The sequence below is a fragment of the Doryrhamphus excisus genome, chromosome 8, assembly GCF_030265055.1.
Source record: "Doryrhamphus excisus isolate RoL2022-K1 chromosome 8, RoL_Dexc_1.0, whole genome shotgun sequence".
Lineage (NCBI taxonomy): Eukaryota > Metazoa > Chordata > Actinopteri > Syngnathiformes > Syngnathidae > Doryrhamphus > Doryrhamphus excisus.
The window spans coordinates 16,886,448-16,907,446 of record NC_080473.1 but is presented as its reverse complement, the minus strand read 5'-3'; the positions used below and the strand labels follow the sequence as shown (position 1 = coordinate 16,907,446).

The 20,999-nt window shown below is 40.2% G+C and overlaps 1 protein-coding gene and 1 long non-coding RNA gene across 8 annotated transcripts in view; one reads left to right on the top strand and one right to left on the bottom strand.

The window, feature by feature from the left end:
• The window catches only part of LOC131134779 (uncharacterized), a 38,481-nt gene that overhangs the window by 1,114 nt on the left and 16,368 nt on the right, over window positions 1-20,999 (top strand). For 2 of the 6 annotated variants that reach the window (XR_009131470.1, XR_009131471.1), the window contains exons 2-4: window positions 705-871; window positions 4,531-4,625; window positions 5,925-6,013. This is a non-coding gene — a long non-coding RNA (uncharacterized LOC131134779). Of the gene's footprint in view, window positions 1-704; window positions 872-4,530; window positions 4,626-5,924; window positions 6,014-6,312; window positions 6,648-13,348; window positions 13,555-20,999 lie in introns of those variants that run through there. The other 4 variants (XR_009131472.1, XR_009131473.1, XR_009131475.1 and 1 more) reach the window with 4 other exon arrangements.
• Window positions 130-7,876, bottom strand: LOC131134777 (spartin-like). 2 transcript variants are annotated; one of them, XM_058080384.1, is made up of 8 exons: window positions 7,668-7,876; window positions 6,585-7,334; window positions 5,015-5,212; window positions 3,880-4,024; window positions 3,545-3,739; window positions 3,295-3,453; window positions 2,447-2,537; window positions 130-858 (listed from the first exon to the last, which is right to left on the bottom strand). In XM_058080384.1, the coding sequence occupies exons 2-8, from the start codon at window positions 7,329-7,331 to the stop codon at window positions 654-656; spliced, it is 1,740 nt and encodes a 579-aa protein (XP_057936367.1). In that variant the 5' UTR covers window positions 7,332-7,334; window positions 7,668-7,876; the 3' UTR covers window positions 130-653. The 2 variants fall into 2 exon arrangements, with proteins under 2 accessions (XP_057936367.1, XP_057936368.1); XM_058080385.1 differs by lacking the exon at window positions 5,015-5,212.

Below are 20,999 nucleotides of genomic sequence, written 5' to 3'. Positions count from 1 at the left end.
CTCAAGTTAATGAAAAAACTTGTGAAAAGTTTTTAAAACATTAAAAGTCATTGCAATATATGTATAGCACACACAACCAAGTCAGGTGTATATGGTCCAAGTACATATCTAGAATAAGGACATCCAAAATTGGTGTAAAACTCAATGTTTTAATTGTGCAATATATTCTGAAGACACAAAGAATCTAAAAATGGTCCTAAAGAGGAAAAAGTAAGATAATTTGTGTACTTGAGTCAAAATAACAAAGTTACACAGCTTTGGTTGATAATATTGCTTTGCTGTTACAAAACAGTGCATACAGCAGTTAAAGGCACAGTGATTATAACTTTCATTAACCATAGCAAGGAACTTCCAAGTCAGACTACAGAAATAAATTGTAATAGCAGCATTTAGATTAACAAAAAAGTATTTCCTCATGTTTTAAAAATAAAGCTGTGAAAACGGAATACGTAGTTTGGATTACATAAAACCTTACAATATATATTATATTATTTGCTTTACAACATATTTTCAACATCAAAGCCCAGTTCATAATTTAGACAGTATTAGCTTGTAGTCTCACAAATATAAATTATGTCATTACCACAAGTTTTGATAATAAATATAGAGCTATTTGAGTTTAAGGCAAGAATGGCTGAGAGTGGCAGTAGGGGTTATTTATCTGATTTCTCTACTTTCTTCTGTCCATCCCCTTTCTCTTGAAGCTTGTAGTCTTCCAAGAGGGCCTGGGCTGTCTGCTTGCCTGTCTTTTTCACCACCGCTTTGATGCCCAGGTTGTCGATGTTGAAGGCGGTGACGCCCATGTTGATGGCCGAGTTGACGGCGTGATCTGTGGCCTGGCCTGCCGCCGCTCCGTACCTTTTGATCAGAGGTTAGATTGGGGGGGTGGGCGAGGTCAGGGAGGACAAAAACCGGGGGATTTTGACAGAATTAATATAAGACTCAAAGATGCCATGCAGCACGTTCCAACATGCAAGCCCATAATTTTCTGATAGGACAAAAATAATATATATTTTTAAACAACTGTAGAGTGAAAGGAAGCAATCAAGCAATGTGGCTAACTGGGACCACAACATGGTGACATCAAGCAGAAAGCTTTCATTACAAGAGGAAACAAGTGACAACTGTGTCACACCTCAGGAGCGTCACAGCATCATTGATTAGCAATGAGGTCAATTTGTAAAATCCCACGTCTGTCTGTAAGCTGATCCTGCATTTTTGACTGAGCTGATTCGCACACTTGTAGTTGTGAGCACTTTGATGGACTTTTTCCAAATTCCCATTTCAAATGTCTTTTAGGCATTGTCTACATTAACACAAAATATATCTAAAAAATATTTTGTCGGGCGGCACGGCGGTCGAGTGGTTAGCGCGCAGACCTCACAGCTAGGAGACCAGGGTTCAATTCCACCCTCAGCCATCTGTGTGGAGTTTGCATGTTCTCCTCGTGCATGCGTGGGTTTTCTCCGGGTATTCCGGTTTCCTCAGACATTCCAAAAACATGCTAGGTTAATTGGCGACTCCAAATTGTCCATAGGTATGAATGTGAGTGTGAATGGTTGTTTGTCTATATGTGCCCTGTGATTGGCTGGCGACCAGTCCAGGGTGTACCCTGCCTCTCGCCCAAAGACAGCTGGGATAGGCTCCAGCACCCCCGCGACCCTCGTGAGGAAAAAGCGGTAGAAAATGAATGAATGAAATATTTTGTCCTTAAAAGTCGAGTTGTGGAAAACTGGCATTTGTGTATGGATGGATAAAAGCTTTTTGGCTTTTGACATAAAAAATGTGCAACCCTGTTTTTACACTTAACTACATGACACAAATAATGCAAAGTTATTAAATAATAATATAAAGTTACTGACTTACAGATGCTCATTTTATTTCATGTAGAGACTGCTGTGCGAGGCTTTAAAAACACGCATGTGGTTGTTTTTTTGAGGCTTCCTAAACGCGCACAAAAGCTAGTGAATGTGATTTTTATACGGGCCGAATTTTTTTTTTTGGTGTGAATTTTTTTCCAATAACGCAGTGAGGGAAATGTGTGTTGTATAGTATCCGTCTTCGCGAGGACATAGCCTTAAAATGATTTCAAGGAACATGTGGCTACGTTCACTCATGAATTCATCATTGATTCATCATAAATTTCAATGAATGAGATCATTGCAAAGATTAGGCACAGGAAGTAAAAGTAAGGGAAAGACAGTCAATGCGCATAGTTTAAAAAAGAGCCTAATGTCATGCTTGTTATTGTTAGTGCAAAGAGTTAAATAGCTTAATTTTAATCATCACTTGTTGCCATTAGGTGGGTCAAAGATGTTTTGAAGACCCCTAAATATGTAAAGCAAATTGAAGAGGGGAAATAAATGTGAGCACACACACACACTAATGCACGTGTGCCTGACAGCATCTTGCATAAACAAGGTCCAGTTGAGATATGTGCACCTACTTGTGCTTCACCGTGGTAACCGTCTCCGAGGCCACACTCGTAGTGATGTTTTTGGCCGCCACCTCCAAACCTGTCCACATAGTGGCAAATCCTGGAAAAGACACCCTAAAATGGTTTAATTTGAACCAGATATGTGGCATACAGTCGATCGCCCGCAAAGAGCTAATAAAGACGAGTACAGTAATCCCTTGTGTATCACTGTTAATTGGTTCTAGACTTGGCCACGATAAGTGAATTCTCGAAGTAGGATTTATTAAATGTAATATTTTTGTAGTTGTGGCATAGAAAACCTGTTTACAATCTTCCAGAAACATTATTTGAGCATTCCAGACATGAAATAACAGCCCTATAGTCACCTTTGCATTCGTACTACCCAATATAGTAGACATAAGACATATCTGACATAAATAAGATAACTGACTCACATATGAGCAGTTTCTTGGTTTTTTTTTTTTCTCTACAGCATATTTCCTGCGGTGGCTATTGTCTCATCAGCGTATTGAAATGGCGGCTTTAAATGGCTTTACACTTGTATTACCCAATACAGTAGACATAATAAGTAAATAAGCCATTTAAGGCATATATAAAACTCCTGCTTGTGTTATCTGGGGGACTTTTGGGCAGGGTGGACAGGAAATGACGTTGGCGGTAGCAAGTTGCGTTTTAGCTTGTCGTGGGTTATGGCCATGATTGTTATTTTGTGAGATCATTTAAACCTACAATAATTGCCTGTTGTGGCATCACATCTCACATTCTAGCGTCACCTATGGGCCAATGTAGAATGTAGATCCACTGGATACAATAACTGTTAAGTATAATGCTGAACTGTGGGTTCAGCACTACACTACCTTGCACTCCACTGGCAGCCACCACCATGGCTCCATCTATGTTAGAACGCCCATCCTTGTCTTTCCGCATGGACTCCGGAATGAGTTTTCCACCATGCTTTTTTACGTGGGGCGCCAGCTCGCGACCCACACAGCCGGCAACGGTGCAGACTCCATCCACTGCAGTGACACAGCACCACTCGGTCAAAACAAAAAGCCAGATGGCAGCAAAACATGCTGATGCTGCTGAGGAGTGGGAGGATACAGTCACCTAGAAACTGGCTGACTTTGACAGCTCCTCCCGTCGCTTGCTTGGCGACATGGAGGCCTTTGCTGACAGCGGGACTGACGTGCGCCGGCTTGTCCTCAGGCGTGATGTGCTCTCGAAGTTTACATGCTCCCTTGTGGATGGCCTTGCCCGTGAACTCAGCCCCTTTGACCAGACCCCAACTCAACCAGGACGCACCTGAGCAAGAATTAACCAGAGGTCAAATGCCAAAAATTGTCTTCCATTGCTGTCCTTGTGTTGGCCTTCCTCTTCATGCTGCTATGATGTTACACATACAGTGCCGCAATGGAAACACTACCTTTAACATGTGTCCTTACCTGTCAGGATCCCGCTGGCCATCTTCTCACTCCACACTGGCAGAGCCTGGTCGTCTTCCTCCTCCACCACTGCCGCCGCCTCGTCAGGTGTAGCGATGGACACTTTGTGGCTGAGATTAACATGCTCTCCGGCTTCGTCAGCTGCCTGATGAAACAAACACATTGCTCGAGTCAGTCCGCAACCTTTAAACTGTTGGATGCTCGTCTCCTTACAACACAGCTCCAATAATAGCTCCTCTCATTACGCTGCACAACATGTCACAAAGCTGCAATTGTTTAAAGAAATAAACAGCTTCATTCTGTGCTGGAAACCTCAAATCAGTTTGACCAAAAGCAAATTGCCTACTTGCTGACGTGGGATCAACTCCATCTGTGAAGAAACCTCACATCTAATAATGACCTTGCGTGGCGTCGGTGCCATGGCTAAGGCACTCGGCGCATCCTAACTGCTGCTGATAAGAGTATTAGCAAGGTTTAATTCTCAAATCCCAGCACTGCTGAGGCAGAGTGAGTAGTGTGGAGAAGGTCAAAAAATGTGTGTCAAGTGTCTTGGGGATGGCCATTTGAGAAGGTTCAGTGATGGATGATGGGTACATTTTTATTTTATAGTATGTCTTGATATTCGTTTTCTTTCATCAACTTTTTCTACAGCAAAACGTTGCATTTGCCAAAAGGCAATGGATGAGCTATTGTTGCTTGCCAGGGGAACCACTCTCCAATCACTATCCACGAGTCTGGCAAAACAGGTATTGACAACATTATCATTTCTGTAATTCAATGAAATCTTGCTCTAAATTACCCACCCTTCCTGTTGCGTGTCAAGCAGCAAACTCATTGGGCCTGACTCAACTGCGCCCTCTGCTGGTTGGTGCCTGGTAGTGAAATTCACTTGACTTCCATGCAATCAGGCTTAAATGACTTCTCCTCTTATTATGACACCCTAAAGATATCATTGACGCATTTGATGATTATCTGGCTTCAGTAAAATTAGTTGCATGACTGACTGTGCCTGTTTCTTGTCTACCTCATATATCAAAAGGTTGTTAAGCTGGACAGACTTTCTATTATATTGACATGGCATGTGACTGTGCTTAATTAATGTTTGCTCCTGCATACAAAAGAGCGTCAGCATTACCTGAACCCTGAGATCTGTCATCTGAGACAGCAGATCCTGGAACAGCTCTCTGTCGGCAGCAGGCAGCTCAGAGGACAGAACCACTCCCACAAAATGGCCTGGCACTGCCGCCATCATGTCAGGGAACATGAACACGCCGGTGTTGCACAGCAAGGCGGGTGTGCTTGCCGACATGAGGGGGTAAAGCCAGTCACACACCTGCCAAAGAGAGGATTGATTGATTGATTGGTTGGTTGTTTACAACGCATGTATGGGTTTACATGGAGGAGGACAGATATAAGGAGGAGAACTGGAGGAGGCAGTCCCTCCCTCGGGCTGTCGCCTGTCTAACAGGATTATGTGGCATCACAGAGCGTGCCCTTATTAGACATAATAACGTTCACTCACTGCTGTGACGTCATCCGCTGTCTGGAGCACCTGGGAAAATTCACTGTGAAAAATCAAATATCTGTCCTATGATTTTTAATTTTACGGTATAGTAAAAAAATGGTTCAATGGTTATATGTACACACATCCTTTAATTCTATCTACTGGTTAAAAGAAAGCTGTTACTTGATTGTTGATTCACTTTTAAGAGTTAATAATATTAATGCAAAACTACTCCTATACGCTGGTGAAAACCAATACAAGACATGGATAAAACAAACCTGACTTTTATCCCTATTATGGTTGTCTTGCACACTGGAACGGATGTTGCAAAGGAGAGAGAGGGAGGTCTCAATAATGAGACCACTACACTTAGTTATCACCGTCTATTTCATAGAAACAGATCCTCTCACATGCTCAAGAATCATCTTCATCCTATGTAATGGTTGTGGCGTTTCGGCAGTTTGGATCGCTCACATACCCAATGTTGATTTTTCAGCTGAGCATCTTACAAATGTCTGATTTTTCACTTTCACTCTTTTAGGCACTGCCACCAGAAGAGTCTGCCTCATGCTTGGAGACATAAAGAGTGATGACGTCCTTCCTACATATTCTTCCACTCGGCACACATAAGTAGGTCCCTTTTTCTTTTTGTACAGTAATATATGAAAGTGTTCATAACCACGGAATGTCATAAAGCCGTAAAACAAGGACAACTGCTATCATACTTTGGTTAGCTCCACAAGAGGAGCAAAATATACATAATATACAAAAATATTACAAATGTACCACTTGTAATATTTGGCAGTCAAAAGTTAATTAAGCTGGGAACATGCTGTGTTAGTTAAACCAGTTAGTAAACATGGCTCAAAGAATATTTCTATTATTGGTGAAGATCCGGATGAATTAAATTTATTTTCCAATTGTTGCAGTTCCAGTCTATTTTCATTGTGATAAAGTGGGGCAGAAACCCACCACATCAAGCAAACAGATCTATGGTGAAAGAAAAGTTGCTTTGTGAGACAGGTGACAGTTGCCACAGACAGGCATCTACAGGACTGTTTGTGATTGTTTGGCCAACTAGCGGCAATTGAAGTTATCTTTGTGGCAAAATGGTAATAAAGCTGTGTAGGTATGCCTACTGACGTGGCCAATGAGTTTACTCCTTATACCTGTACACAATTGTGTATGTTAGGTACAGTACCTGTAGGAAAGCTTGTGGTCTATCAGGCATCCTCTCAGAGTGATCGCTGGCAAATCTGACCAGTCGCAGGTAGCCTGGATATGAGGGGGCACTAACTTGCCCCTCTGGGGTCACAAAGAATATCTGCACGCCCTGAGAGATGTACAGCAGCTCCTCTGCATCCTCGCCAATGCTCTCTGATGATGACGTGGAGTTGGACGCTCGGTCGTAAAAGTCGTTGCTCACCAGCGACAGCTCCCCCGATTCAGTCCCGTACGAGATGGAAATGTGGCCGTCGGCAGCTTGAGGGGAGTATGCTGGCGGATGGTCCCCTTCAGCCAGGGGCAGCCGACTTGGTGAAAGCACCCCAGGGCTGCATGCACCGGCTGTACTCGCTGAGGTTGGTGGAACGGGCCTCTCTGGCTTCTCTTTGGCTGGTAATTTGGGGTATGGGTTTTGTGAAGGCTGCCCAGAGGCCTCCAGTATCGTGAGACGGGTGGTGATGTTGTCGAGTGTCTCCTGCATCTTCTGCTGCATCTGTCGGGCCGACTCCCAGGAGTGCCCCACGCACTCGTCCCCCCGTGAGGGCACGCTGATGGCCCGGAGAAGGTGCTGTCGACCCCTCTTATACAACTCCAGAGCCTGGCTTGTATCTCCGGCTTCATCGGCTGTCAGACCTTTATTGATGCATTCAAAGCCTCTCTCGTAGCCATCTTTGATCACCTCAAGTCTTGCATGGTCAAATGCATCCTGTCTGGCTTTCTCCATTCCCTTTGAATAAAACGTAAACAAACGGCAACAGCATAAGGTAATTATACATTTAATATAACGCTTTTTGTGTAAAATGACTGGAAGCAGGGATTGTTTAGCAAGGTAATATCGAATATTGAAGTACATTCAAAACGAAACTTTATACATTACTCCAAATGAGCCTCTCTTTCGCTTTTATTCTATACTGCATCTTTTAGATGCATCTCTGTTTTGTATCATTAACACTTTAACACAATTAAAACTGTTTAAAAAAACACGTAGGATTATCTGACAGGTCTGTCGTTTTTGGCTAACTAGCGTTAGCTCCCGTTATGTCGTAACGGTTTAACTTACCCACAGATCGGTAATAAAGCTCCGGACGATTAAATGCAGCAGTTAGTTTCACTGCAACGGGTTCGTAAGACCTGTGGGTTGTTCTAGTGAACCTTGACACCGAACACTCGATCAAGAGTTACGACGAAATGTATCAGTGTCGACCTTTTAATCTGCCGCCCAGAGTTGAGGCCTTTATTTTGACGGTTCCACAAATCCACACCGGAAATGAGAACTTTGAAAAAATATTTTAGTAAATGTAGTCGCTTATGTTTCAATCAACGCTATTTAATGCCTTCTGGAAACTTCATTCGGAACTGCTTTAGTTATTGTGAATTTGTTACGCATACACATACATGTCAACATTTGCATTAAAAATAAGGGAAATGTCCCGGAAAATAGGCAACAATCCCAGATTGCCCTCGTCTATAATGACATTTACACGCAGTATAATACACAAGAACGACAATGACAAGTTTGCATAAGTCAAAAAATACAAAAAAGAGAAGAAAACAATAATTACAAAATAAAAAAACAATACAATATATTAATAATACACAAGTTTTACATTTTTGCAACAGTTTCGGTGACATATGACTGTAGTTGAGGTAACGTTAACAGCTACAAATTCCTGTCAGATTACTACAGTTTACTTCCGGTAAACGCCATAAAGCGGAATCTGTCCATGAAAACAAAATGCCAAAGTTTGTAATAAGTTTTGTCCAAAATATTAATTTTCATTCTATAAGAGTAGTAATTAATCAAATACACTGTATTATTTAAATGTTTACTTTATTATTTGAATTTTCTCAAAGTTACCATGAGATGTATCGCATGAAGTGACATTCAGGGACTGCAGAGGGCGACAACTTCCATCTCAAATGTGACTGCATTGAAAAAAAGCTTGTTTTTAAAAAAAAAAGAAACAATTTTTACCCTTGCATCTCCAACAATACGCGCGGTATCTATTAAACTATTACACGTTATTGTTTATGATTGGAATTATAGACTAAAATGTCAACAGTAAAAACAAGTCAATTGAAAGTGTCTTTTGCTATTTTGACTGATGAATGCATGAATTCCAACTCCAAATGAAAGCTTTTGTTAGAAGGATGGCACTGTGAAATGTATTCTTCAGACCACCGTATTTAGCCTCAGATGACTAGTTAGTATTTAACACAAGTCTTGAGCTTTCTTAAAAGTTTTATTGCGCACAACCAGTTAGTGTATTGTATTCAATACAGTCTTTATTGTCACGCTCCGGCTTGAGAGCTTTACGGTTCGATCCCAGGATGCAGAGATGAGGACCCAATAGCAGGTAAAAAGGTATTTATTGTTGATACTATGCAGCAGACCAACACACTAGCATGTCCAACAAAAAGAACAACAATGACCCGACAAAGAAAGGAGCGCGCAACTGAACTAAATAGGCATCACAAATAATGAGAAAGAGGTGCAGGAGATAATGGAAACCATCCGAAAACAAAACAGAGCAACACAGGAAGTAAATACAAAATAAGGGCATGAACCAGGAACAGAGGAAAATAGGAAAACTTAGAGAGCTGTCACGAGGGGGCGAAGCCCGATCGTGACATTTATAAAGTCTTATGCAATTCAGGCTTTAAAATCCTTGTGTTGTTTTTCTGAAAAATTAAAGAAATTGCAAAACAAAAAAGTTTGTTTTTTTGACACAAGTAGAAAACAATGAAAACAAACATTAAAACAAATGAAGGCAACAATAGTCCTGTTTTATTTTGAAATAAATAGCTGTAGGGCAACAATGTCAAAATGCTTGATATAAGAGGTCTGCTTTAGACACTGCAATTAAGTAAGACTGAATTCATATCAGCAGAAAAAACACTGCGGTTAAACTGGTTTGGCCCTTTCGACTGACAACATCATCTTCCATCATCATAAACGTGTGAAGGCTTTATGCACTGGATCAGCACAGGGCGCAAGAGGAAGATTCATGGCAGGAAAGAAGGAAAATAATACTATCCTGATGCGCAGAAGCTGTTTTCAATTTGTTGTTTTTTTGTTTTTTTTTCAAATTTCCACTACGTGTTGAGATGTTGACCATTTTTACAAATGAAATGGGACAAGGACGCAGAGGATGAAATGACTGTTTGCAGCTCGAATTAGAAAACTGATCCTCACCTACGCACTGTAATATACTGTAATCAGTATCTGTCACTTTGGTGAAAAGCATACAAAGAGGAGATTGACCTGAAGGCTGCACCATAATATACAATTTATTTTATGAACCCACTGGATGTCTGCATTCAAAACTGCAATTGTAGTACGAAATGTGTTTCTATTTATGCTTTATGGGTTAGCAGACAGCATTGCTCAAATCATGAAATGTCATATTAAATATTATATCTCAGTCCCCAGTGACCGCACCCTGTTTCAAAGACCAGCAGCCACCACTGCAGGTAGTGATAGTGATTTGAAAAAAGTTGAACTACTAACCTTAACTGCCATTAAATGTATAGCCTTTTGTATCAACATAATGACTATACCAAAGACTTATACAGTACGATTTACAAAGATGATGTTGCAACTCCAAAATAGAAGAGAGTTTGGTGCTGTTTTAAGCGGAAAAAACAGCCAAAAGGTGGTGCATTTTATAAGCGTGGGGCCTGCATCTTTCCCATTGCAATAAATACATACTCCGCAACAACCAGGAAGTGAAAACACATATCACCGTGTTGCGCAAAGGAGGTTACCCATTGAAGGGAAATTTTAACACGTGTACATGAGTACATGCAAATGTGAAAACTTTAAATAGTTATGATGTTAAAATGTTATTTTCATGTAAAGCAAAGTTACACTTGAAATGTATCTTCACAAAACACCTTTTTTCTCTTTTTATGTTGAGAACTAAGAACAGACTAAAGAACTAAAGAACAGAAAAAAGGAGAAACAAACATTTTTTTCTCATGAAAGAGGATAGTCTAACCTTTTCATTTGGTATATACCACCTCTATATAGCCCAAGAACACAATATTCTATGTGCCTAGAAAAATCAGTCAAAATCATCAAAATTGGCTGGTACCGAGTGCGACAGCTCTTGAATAATGGCTGGGATTGAATTAATCAGAGTTAATCAGAAAAAACAACGTTTTTTTTCTACCACTTTCTGTTCTTTAACAAACAAGAACAGGGAGAAAAAATGCATTGCAATGGCATGCGTTAACATTTTTTCTACAATGTGTAACCTTCTGTACGCTACACTCCTCCACGCTCTTCCACTTCATCCTTGCTGTTATGTATGTTTTTTCAGTCAAATTCACATGATGAGCTCACTTCTGCCCCCTTGTGGCCGTTTTAATGGCTTAAAACTGCCCTCAAATTGACATCCATTAGTGTGCAGTTGCATCATCACCTCTTTTTGCCACTCGCACAAACAACTGTAAAAGACGTATAATTATAATCTTTGGGTTTTGGGTTTATATAAATGTATAAATACCTACTTGGTATTGAAAGAGTTAATAGCGGTCTGTGTAAGTGGCACAGGTGAATCTCATTACGTGCAGTAATGAGCACTGAGATTAGTAATGAGTAATGAGATCTGTTTTTATATGTTCAGAAGGCACAGAAAAAAAGAAACACATGCTCAGGTCTTACTGATTGTGGGAAAATCCCGCAAAAATGTTAAATGTTAGATTTAAAGGAATTGAAAATTTTAAAAGTGATCTTTGTAGTGTGATGAACGATGTTCCAAATGAATTAGTTCACAGTCCACATGTCCAAAAGAAGTAGGAAAAAGCAAAGCTTATTAAATCCTACCCCTCCATCTGTTCACTTCCTGCTTTCCATAATACAGTTTAAGGTTTTTTTTTTGTTTTGTTTTTAATAATGTACCCTGTACCGAAGAACGAGGTGATATGACCGTACAATGACATAATGGGTACCATAGTAAGGGTCAATATAGTGATCTATATAGCACATCATGACTGGTTCAAGACTCTTCATCCTTGTATTTAGCCGGGGGGCTATTAATAAGCCCACACCAGCCCGCCGCCTCTCCCCTGCAGCAACTGCAGAGTAGAACAAGGTCCAGCCCCTCTCGAGGAGTTTGGTTCCAGAACCCAAACTGTGGGTCGAGGTGAGTCCGACTATGTCTAGTCGGAATGTGTCAACCTCTTGCACAAGTTCAGGTTCCTTCCCCACCAGCGAAGTGACATTCCATGTCCCAAGAACCAGATTTGGCCGCCGAAGACCAGGTCGCCTACGCACCCGCCCTTGACCGCCACCCAACACACATTGCACCGGATCCTTATGCTTGCCCCCGTAGGTGGTGGGTCTACAAGGGGGAGATCCCGTGTGGTTTCTTCGGGCTGGGCCCGGCCGGGCTCCACGGGTGAAGGCCCGACCACCAGGCGCTCGCCTGCGAGACCCTCCCCCGGGCCTGGCTCCGGTATCCCACATCCGGGCGAGGTACGTTTTCTCCTCTCGTTCTTGCTCATATGGGTCTTCTGAATCACTCTTGGTCTGTCCCGTCACCTCGGACCCGTTTGCCTTGGGAGACCCTACCAGGGGCATATAGCCCCAGGCAACATAGCTCCTCGGATCACTCGGGCACTCAAACCCCTCCACCACGATAAGGTGGTGATTCACGGAGAGGTCAAGGACAATTCAAGGACAATCTATTATCATCAAACCATCTTTTTAGTGTGACCATTTCTTCTCTGACCTTTCTAATGATTTCATCTGTACTCCCTCCGGAACAAAAAGCAGTGGTATGATCCGCCAATAATACCAGCTTTAAGTCTCTCGTAACTTTGGAGATATCATTGATGTACAAGTTGAACAGTTTTGGTCCCAGTATTGACCCCTGGGGAACTCCGCACGTAATATATGAACTTGCAGATGTGTATTCTCCTAGCTGTACATATTGCTTCCTGTCAGCTAAGTAGCTTTTGACCCAGTTCAGAACTAATCCTCTTATTCCATACCTTTCTAATTTAGTTATTAGGATGTCATGATTGATTGGATTGATTGCTTTTGTCAGATCCATGAATACTGCGGCTGCACACTTCCTCTGATCTATAGCGTTAGTGATTTCCTCTGTAATTTTAATCAGTGGCATGGAGGTAGAAATATTACTCTGTATCCATACTGACTTTCTGATAGTAATTCGTTTGCATTAATAAATGTATCCAGCCTGTTGTTGAATAGTTTCTCAATAATTTTGGAGAATTGAGGTAGTAAGGAGACTGGCCGATAGTTTGTAAGTTGGTGTTTATCACCATTTTTAAAATTTGGAACAACCTTTGCTGTTTTCATTTCTTGGGGAAATCTTCCGGTCTGAAAAGATAAATTGCTGATGTACATCAGCGGTTCTACGATCTCGTTAACTACCGTTTTTATAGTGTCCATTTCCATTCCATTCCAATCAGTTGATATTTTTGCTTTACAATTTTTGACAATGTCGACGATTTCCTTTTTTGTTACATTTGTCAGAAACATAGAATTAGGATTCCTTTCTATTGTTTCATTCCTTTCCTCGCTTGTCCTTTGTTTCGAAATCCCTTCTTCTAGTTACCTATGCTTGTGTTACATACGTTACATATGCTTTCAACTAAATGAGTGCATCCCAGTGAGATTAATGAATCATAATGTAAAAAGTATGTTTCTTTTCTCTCTGAAAACATATAGCGATGTTAACTGACATGTATTTGTTCTCTTTCATTCAGATTATTTTATTTCATTTCTGATGAACAAATAAAAGGGTCTCATGGTGGTAGATGAAGAGAAAGGAACCTCATTGCAGTCCCACCAGTAAAACAGTCCCGCTTCCATGATTTACGAGGAGAGTGATCCAGTTACTCCCAACGACTGCCCAAGATCAAACGAGGCTCTTCTTTCTGGAAAAACACTCTTTCCCCATCCTCATCCACAGCTATGCTAAATACATGAAATAAATATGATCCATTCTCAAACATGCATATAAGAAAGATGAATAAATCACACAGCGGTAAAAAAAAGTTTCTAGCTTTTAAAAGAGAAAATTCCTCCGTGTCGACCGACGCAACATCACCAGCTATCTAGCTGACATCATGCACACTAAAGTGAAATATATGAGCGGCGACCTGATGTGCCTGGACACATCAGCCAAAGGCAAATTATTTGTTTTTGTAGGTCGGCTGCTTCTCCTCCCAATGCTCATCTGCTTTTAGCGTCTTAGTGACATCTGCCTCCAAAATGCTGAATCAGTAGAACCATATACTAGCCAGTTTGTTTATCTAAACTACTGGTTGTTAATTGGAAGCAGAAGATAATTGAGGATGTCATTTCTGAAATTCGACAACTACCCTAGCACTTTAGCACTCAAGTACTTTAACACCTTAGCACTTTAGCATCAAGTGCTTGAACACTTTCGCACTCAAGTACTTTAATACAGTTTAGTATCAAGTACTTTAACACTTTAAGCCTCAATTACTTTAACATGAAAACGTTTTTTTAAAACTTGATAATGATTTCATTAGAACAGGTGTTCCCGACCATTCAGTCGCAGCATGGTACTGGTCCATGCACAGGGACAAATAACAATACTGTTCAATCTTCAGTGCAATCATGTTGCACTCACCGTGGTCTCTGTTAGTGCCGTTAGCGCTTCCATCTCACATTCCCCATGACGACACATTGTAAACATGGTTGATACCGTCTTTATACAGCAACTTTTATATCGTCTTCTTAGCTGTTCACTCCCGTTATGCAGCCTCTCCTCCTCTGTATCTCCGCAGGGATCTCCAATTGCCAAAGCAAATAGCAAAGCAGTGCTCAGAGCTATCAGCTGCTCCCGATTACAAACAATGGTGCAAGAGGCAAGTTACAAATGTAACAAGATGAACATCCATAGCTACACACTTGCTTAAGAAAGTAATAAGCACTATCAAACACTAAAAACGCCATAGTAGATACAGAGCTGCCGTAACTAGCTTTCACTTCTAAGGATAACAAGAAGGTGGTCAATCAACAATGTTTTTATTGCAAAAACAAAACAGGCTGCTGTCGGCTGCAACTATGCCAAATCAACACCAGCAAACTCAACTGTCCAGAGCCTCACAGGCAGCTAGAAATCACAAAACGATTTCACACCACACACTAAATAATGTAAGATTTTCTTTCTAGTGAAAGCTTGCCAGTCGGTTAGAAGCATTGACATGCCTTTTAATATCAAAAGGCACAGTAATATCACTTGCCCAGTGATGAATTATCCTTGACCATTTGGCTTCCATTCACCAAAATAATGCAAATAAAGTTTAAGAATATTAGATATTATAGAAAAAGCGTAGAAAAAGTCTTTCAGTCAAAGTTAGACAAAATAATAATAATTCAATGTCAGGGGCCAATCATTTCTTAAAATAGCTGAGCTTTCATTAATAGTCATTGATATTTATAATCTCTAGTTTGACTGTTGCATATTCAAAGTTGGGTTTTTTTCCACATAAATTTCAATTTTTGCATCTCCGCCAAACAGAGCGCGTAACACTCGCTACCGCAGCTGCAGTTGCTTTATAACAGTCGTATATCAAAGAACATAATGGAGGCATAGTGCGAGTGCGATTATTTAGTGTGTTATTGGAGCACAAAATCACACAGTAAAGGCACTGGCAGTCTCATTCACTTCATCTTTTGATGGAACAAGAAGAACCAACAACATGTTGAAACACAAAACTTGTGTTACATATAACTGTGTTAGCACTTGAAGATACAGGTGTCTTTTTAAAGTTGGCCAGAAATATTTCAATATTGAAAATATATTTGTTCTCAATGACAAATCACTCCACACTCTTTATTACTCTCTGCCATATCTTATTTATTGTGTGGAAATATGGGCTAATAACTACAAAAGCAATCTTCACTCACTAAATGTACTGCAAAAAGGTCAGTAAGGATAATTCATAATGCCGCATACAGAGAACATACTAACTCCTTATTTCTAAAATCACAAATACTTCAACTTGCTGATATAGTTAATCTTCAAACAGCTAAAATAATGCATCAGGCTAATAACAACCAATTACCTAAAAATGTCATCCAATACTTCTCTACAAGAGAGGAGAAATATGATCTCAGGGAAGAACTACATTTGAAACACTTATATGCTAGGACTACGTTATGCTAGCCATAGCATTTCAGTATGTGGAATCAAACTATGGAATGGATTGAGTAAGACCCTCAAACAATGCACAATGATGAGCCAATTCAAGAAACAATACAAGCAGTTGATGTTTGCTAAATACAAGGATGAAGAGTCTTGAACCAGTCATGATGTGCTATATATATCACTATATTGACACTTACTATGGTACCCATTATGTCATTGGATGGTCATATCACCTCCTACTTCGGTACAAAAATAAAACTATATTAGGAAAGCAGGAAGTGAACAAATGTAACAGTTACTGATTGTAAAAGTACCAGATGGAGGGGTAGGATTTAATAAGCTTTGCTTCTTCCTACTCCTTTTGGACATGCGGAAATGTGAACTGATTATGTGATGCACTCAATTGTAATCTGATGCATGTTCAAATGAAATAAAACCAGGGTGGGGGGACAAAAAAACCTCACCTTCAGTATAATTATATTAAAAGCAGTTATTACTAGTATCTCTTAAAATGGAAAAGCTACCATTGAGTCATATGCAAAACAATGCCCAATTATTAATACAAATGGAATTCACTTATTTACATGATTTTGATGGTAATGGCATTTACATTAGATTTTTTTATTGGTCCGCAACATTTTCAGAAAATAATTAAACATTGCCTACATAAGAACACTACACAGGAAAACAGCTTTGATAACTGATTTTGTTTTCCAGTATTTTAAAGTCCTCAAAGAGATGATGTAGTTACTATAATCATCGTAATAACAGGAGTAAAGAATAATTGTTACATTTATTTGAAAGCTGACACTATCTTGACCAACATTGAACTGATATTAGATTTGGTTATAAATTAATATGCTATAGTTTTTGGACACCCCTGATATATATGGGCAGTGTTGTAAAGTAGAAATACACACAGAGTCACTCTTCAGGGCATGACAGAACATGACTTGGCAAGTGTTAATGCTGCGTGTGCATGTCTGGCCCACACTCTTGAGTCATCACTCAGAAGAAGATATCCTGCCACGTCTCTCCGCCAGCCAAATGGAGGACGTCCAGCAGTTCAAACTGTTTACACACGATCCAAATGTTACAGAAGTTGTGTAACGCGGTGATATAACTCTGAAGGACTATAATTTACTAATCTCCCATAATGGCACTCTAGCTTGGAAGGAAAAAGAACCAAAGAAGTAGTTGGAATACAGCAACGTCAATGAATCCTCAAAGGGAGATTTTTTGAGCTACAAAGACAAACGTTCAAAAGGGACAATTTACTCTTTTAAGCAGCGGTTGGGACAATGTCTCAGAAGACAGTTTCCTTTTAATGCATGTCATGATGTCCTAACCCAAACTTCAGTCTTTCTCCACCACCATCAAACTGTATGTTTTGTCAGTGGAACACATTCTTTGCATAATCAAATGCAGACCAGTGACCCTGAAGGCACCCGAGGACATGCAGTTTGAAATGAAAACATTTTCATGGAAAATTAACAAGAACAAAGCAGCAGCTAAGTTCCACACTGAAGCCACACGCAAAAAAACAAAGGTTCACCAAAACAAGTGCAATAAACTTTGTATTCAATTCATTCATTATTTGCAAGGATTTTGGTGTGTCTTTGACTTCTTCTCGTACAATGGAGACAGTTTGATTATGGAATTGATTGCATCAATTACTATTATTTCCTTTTGGAAAATCATTGTATTCCTCATCAGTTTTGGCGGGGAAGATGTAGCAGACGTCTGTCAACGTCAGGATTGCCTCCAATTGTGTTCTTTGAGTTTTCCGGTATTTATCTCTGCCAGTAATAGTTGCTTGACTATTAATTCCATTTATAATAGCATGCCAAACATTCTCACATGTGTCTAGCGAGGAGCTCATTTATGATATATGAATCCCGTTAGACGATCCTTGTAACAGTGGGAGGTTATTCTACTATCTGTTGGCCAACAAGACAACCTTTACTCTACAGCAAATGGTTCTAAAGTGGCTCTCAAGGCCACAGTCGACTGTTTCCTAAAGTCTGCCAATGTGTCTCCCCATCATTCAGTAAAATGTGATCCAAAGTGTATATGAAGATGATAATGTCCTCAGCAGGACTATTGGACAGACTTGAATGGAAGCAACATTACGGAGGACCATTTCCATTCAAAGCTTGCCGTGACCGACCTGTGGCTTCCTTATGTAATCATATGTGCAAAAACCACAAACCTACATTGTGAAACATCTAGCAGCAGGGACTGCCAAACGATGGACGCCATGTTGAATTTTCCATCCACTCCCAAGTCCATAAAGGCGACTGACTTGGAACTGAGCGTTTGGCTCATGACAAAGGTGCCAGAGGGTAACTTTGAAAGAGTCCCTTAAACAACTCCCCATTGAGACATTGACCTTGCAAGGATGATGGATATCGTTACGGAGGGGGAAGAAGCAGAGCCCGTGTAAAAAGAGGCGTTGCCAGCTACAGTATACACTTCTTTAAAGGTCCCATATTATAGTATATTTCACCAATTTTAAATATGTGTCAGAGGTTGATGCTGGAATTTAGTAAGTATAAAAGGGCTTTTAGTGAGCCCCACTGGGAACATGCCATTTTGTGTGTTTGTATTTTTAATACTAAGGAGCTGTCTTTGTCCATGAGTATACAAGGAACGAGATTGTGTACTTCATCCATTTTTTGCATAATGTTTTCATTCATTTATGATGGTTAATTGGTTCCAGACACAAACGTGATAAGGGAATTTTCTTTTCTTCATAAAACCCACAACTTCTAAAGTGATTGTTTGAGCAGTTCTTCTCACAAAAGCGAATAAAGTGGAGGAGATGATGATTTTTCTCAGGTCACGGCACACCATTAAAAAGTCACTTCTGCATAATATGAGACTTTTATCAATAACAAGCATGTGCCCAATACATGATAATCAGATTGTTGGATTACCCGCAACAAGCTTCCTCTGTGGTGCTATCTTGGGGGAAAATCGTGAATGACCCCAGCAGAGGTCACAGTCGATATTTGCAGCATTCTGTAAGAATGTCACATCTTCCCAACCGTGAAATGGGATTTGCCTGTGTCATTGGTAACTTTCACAAGTGTACCAGTGAGGCGCACCCGATGGTACGAGAAGAATTCTTCCACCTGTGCCACCGGCGTGCTGATCCGACTTTCCACTCATTCCCGATGCGTTGAAACAAGCATGTGTGTTTTCAAATGAGGATTTATGTCGGGAACCTTCACAAATCACCTTTCACACATCATAATAAATCATGTGCAGTCACTTTCTGAGGTTATTCAGCCAATATCCATACAAGTGTTTGTGTAGTAACACCTGTATGATGGCGACAGTCTGCTATCTTTAGTAGTCTTCCCACTACAAGGCTTCTTCTGCAAACTTTGGTAGAATACATTTTAGCATCAAAGCAAAGGCACTGTTAAGACATTTCGGGTCACAGCGCATACATAACCTGAGTACAGACATAAGTGGAGTTTCTTGTAGCCACCTGGTAGGATTTGCTAACCACAGCTCTCGGCCAAATAATAAAATCAAGACGCCTGAGCGTAAATATCTTTTTAATAGCCATACTTTATTATCACTTTGAAATGATTGCCCACAGTTTTTTTTTAAATCCTTTGACTTGTCTCGTTTGTTTGACAGCATGTCATCACAGCTTATTGTGGCCTGAAGATGTTCCACTGTGGTGACATACTCATGGTATGCTGTGTAAAGAGGACCAATAAACCTTTTTTTCCCCTTGAGAAAAAAACATATATTTTTTTACAACATTTCATCTCTTGCTGCACTTTTTTTCCTTTTTTTCCACAACCATTGTTAATACTATATTAATAAGTAAGAGCCTCACCTTTCTGTTGCGATAATAATTATATATCATTATTTTATAGAAAAAAAATTACAAGGTATGACATCCCCATCATCAATGTATAGTGCAACAACATTGAGTTACCCCCACTTTGTCCTGTGAATCGAGTTCTGTTCAGATTTTGTTAATGAGCATAGTGGGTAAACACAATGAAGTGCGAGAAGAGTGTCTTCTTTGACATACGACACTGCAGAAGAACCATCCAAGTTCTACTAGACACATCCAGGAGCATGTTACTTCTCTGAAATCAAATTTTATTCGGATGTCAAGTGGGCTCTGCACAGCAAGACCGGAGCCATTCACAAAAAAACGCAGAGCACTCCCCGCTGCATGATGGATGTGTGCTGTTTAGAAACTGGCTCTCACCTTTGTTGACCTTCAACGTCAACAGATGACATCTTCAACTGTGCCGTCATATTCTGGTTCTACTACAGAGTCCACTTTAATGTTAAATCAGTGTGCTTATGGGTACGAGGCATTCCTTCAGCTTAGAGTGCCAGTGAATGCGTTGCCGGCATGGTTTCGCTTAGCAACAAGACCACTTCGGAGGCGTCTGTGCCACATCAACACAAACTTGAATCCATGACTAAATAATTGATTGGATGAACACTGCTGAGTTGTGTGGAAAAAATGGAAAAAACAACAAATGGAAAAGCAATTGAGTCTCCCAGCAGTGTGTTCTAACTGTGCTGCATTTGAATTCACTCACACTGTTGCAAGATGTATGTGTTTCTGAATAGTGTTACGTAGCATAAGGTGGTATAAATATGTAAACTATCGGCGTATGACAGGCTGAGGCTAGAACCATGTGTAGATTTTCAAGTGTGACGGTCTTTCATCTTTCTGGGATTTCCTTTACTCGCCATAAATCCGAGATCCTAACTGGCTTGCCATTGCACCCCCATTGCCAAGATGTGTTTAAAACATCATGTTAAGGGGTGATTGATGCAGCAGGAGGGGGTTGAAGTCATTTCCCATGTTTCTATGCGATCAGGTTACAGGTGCATGCTCAGAGACTGTGCTGGAGACCAGTCTAGTTGTTTTACCGCTGAGCTAATGTGCTAATTTTTGTCTGAATTGGTAAAAAAATGGGAAACAGTCAGAAGACGATAGAAAGTGTTGTTTAGATATTATTTATGTTTATTATTATTATGAATTTCTTACACCAATTAATATATATGATTTCTATTTATTACGATTGTGGCAAAATCTTAGCTATGTCGCCATATTGTTACATTATTTATCACTTTTCTATGTATTATTATTATTATTATTATTACTTATCTTCTTTTGTGTCTGTTGTTATATGGGAGCCAGGCAACGACATTTCGTTGGCAATTTCACTACTGTGTTTTTG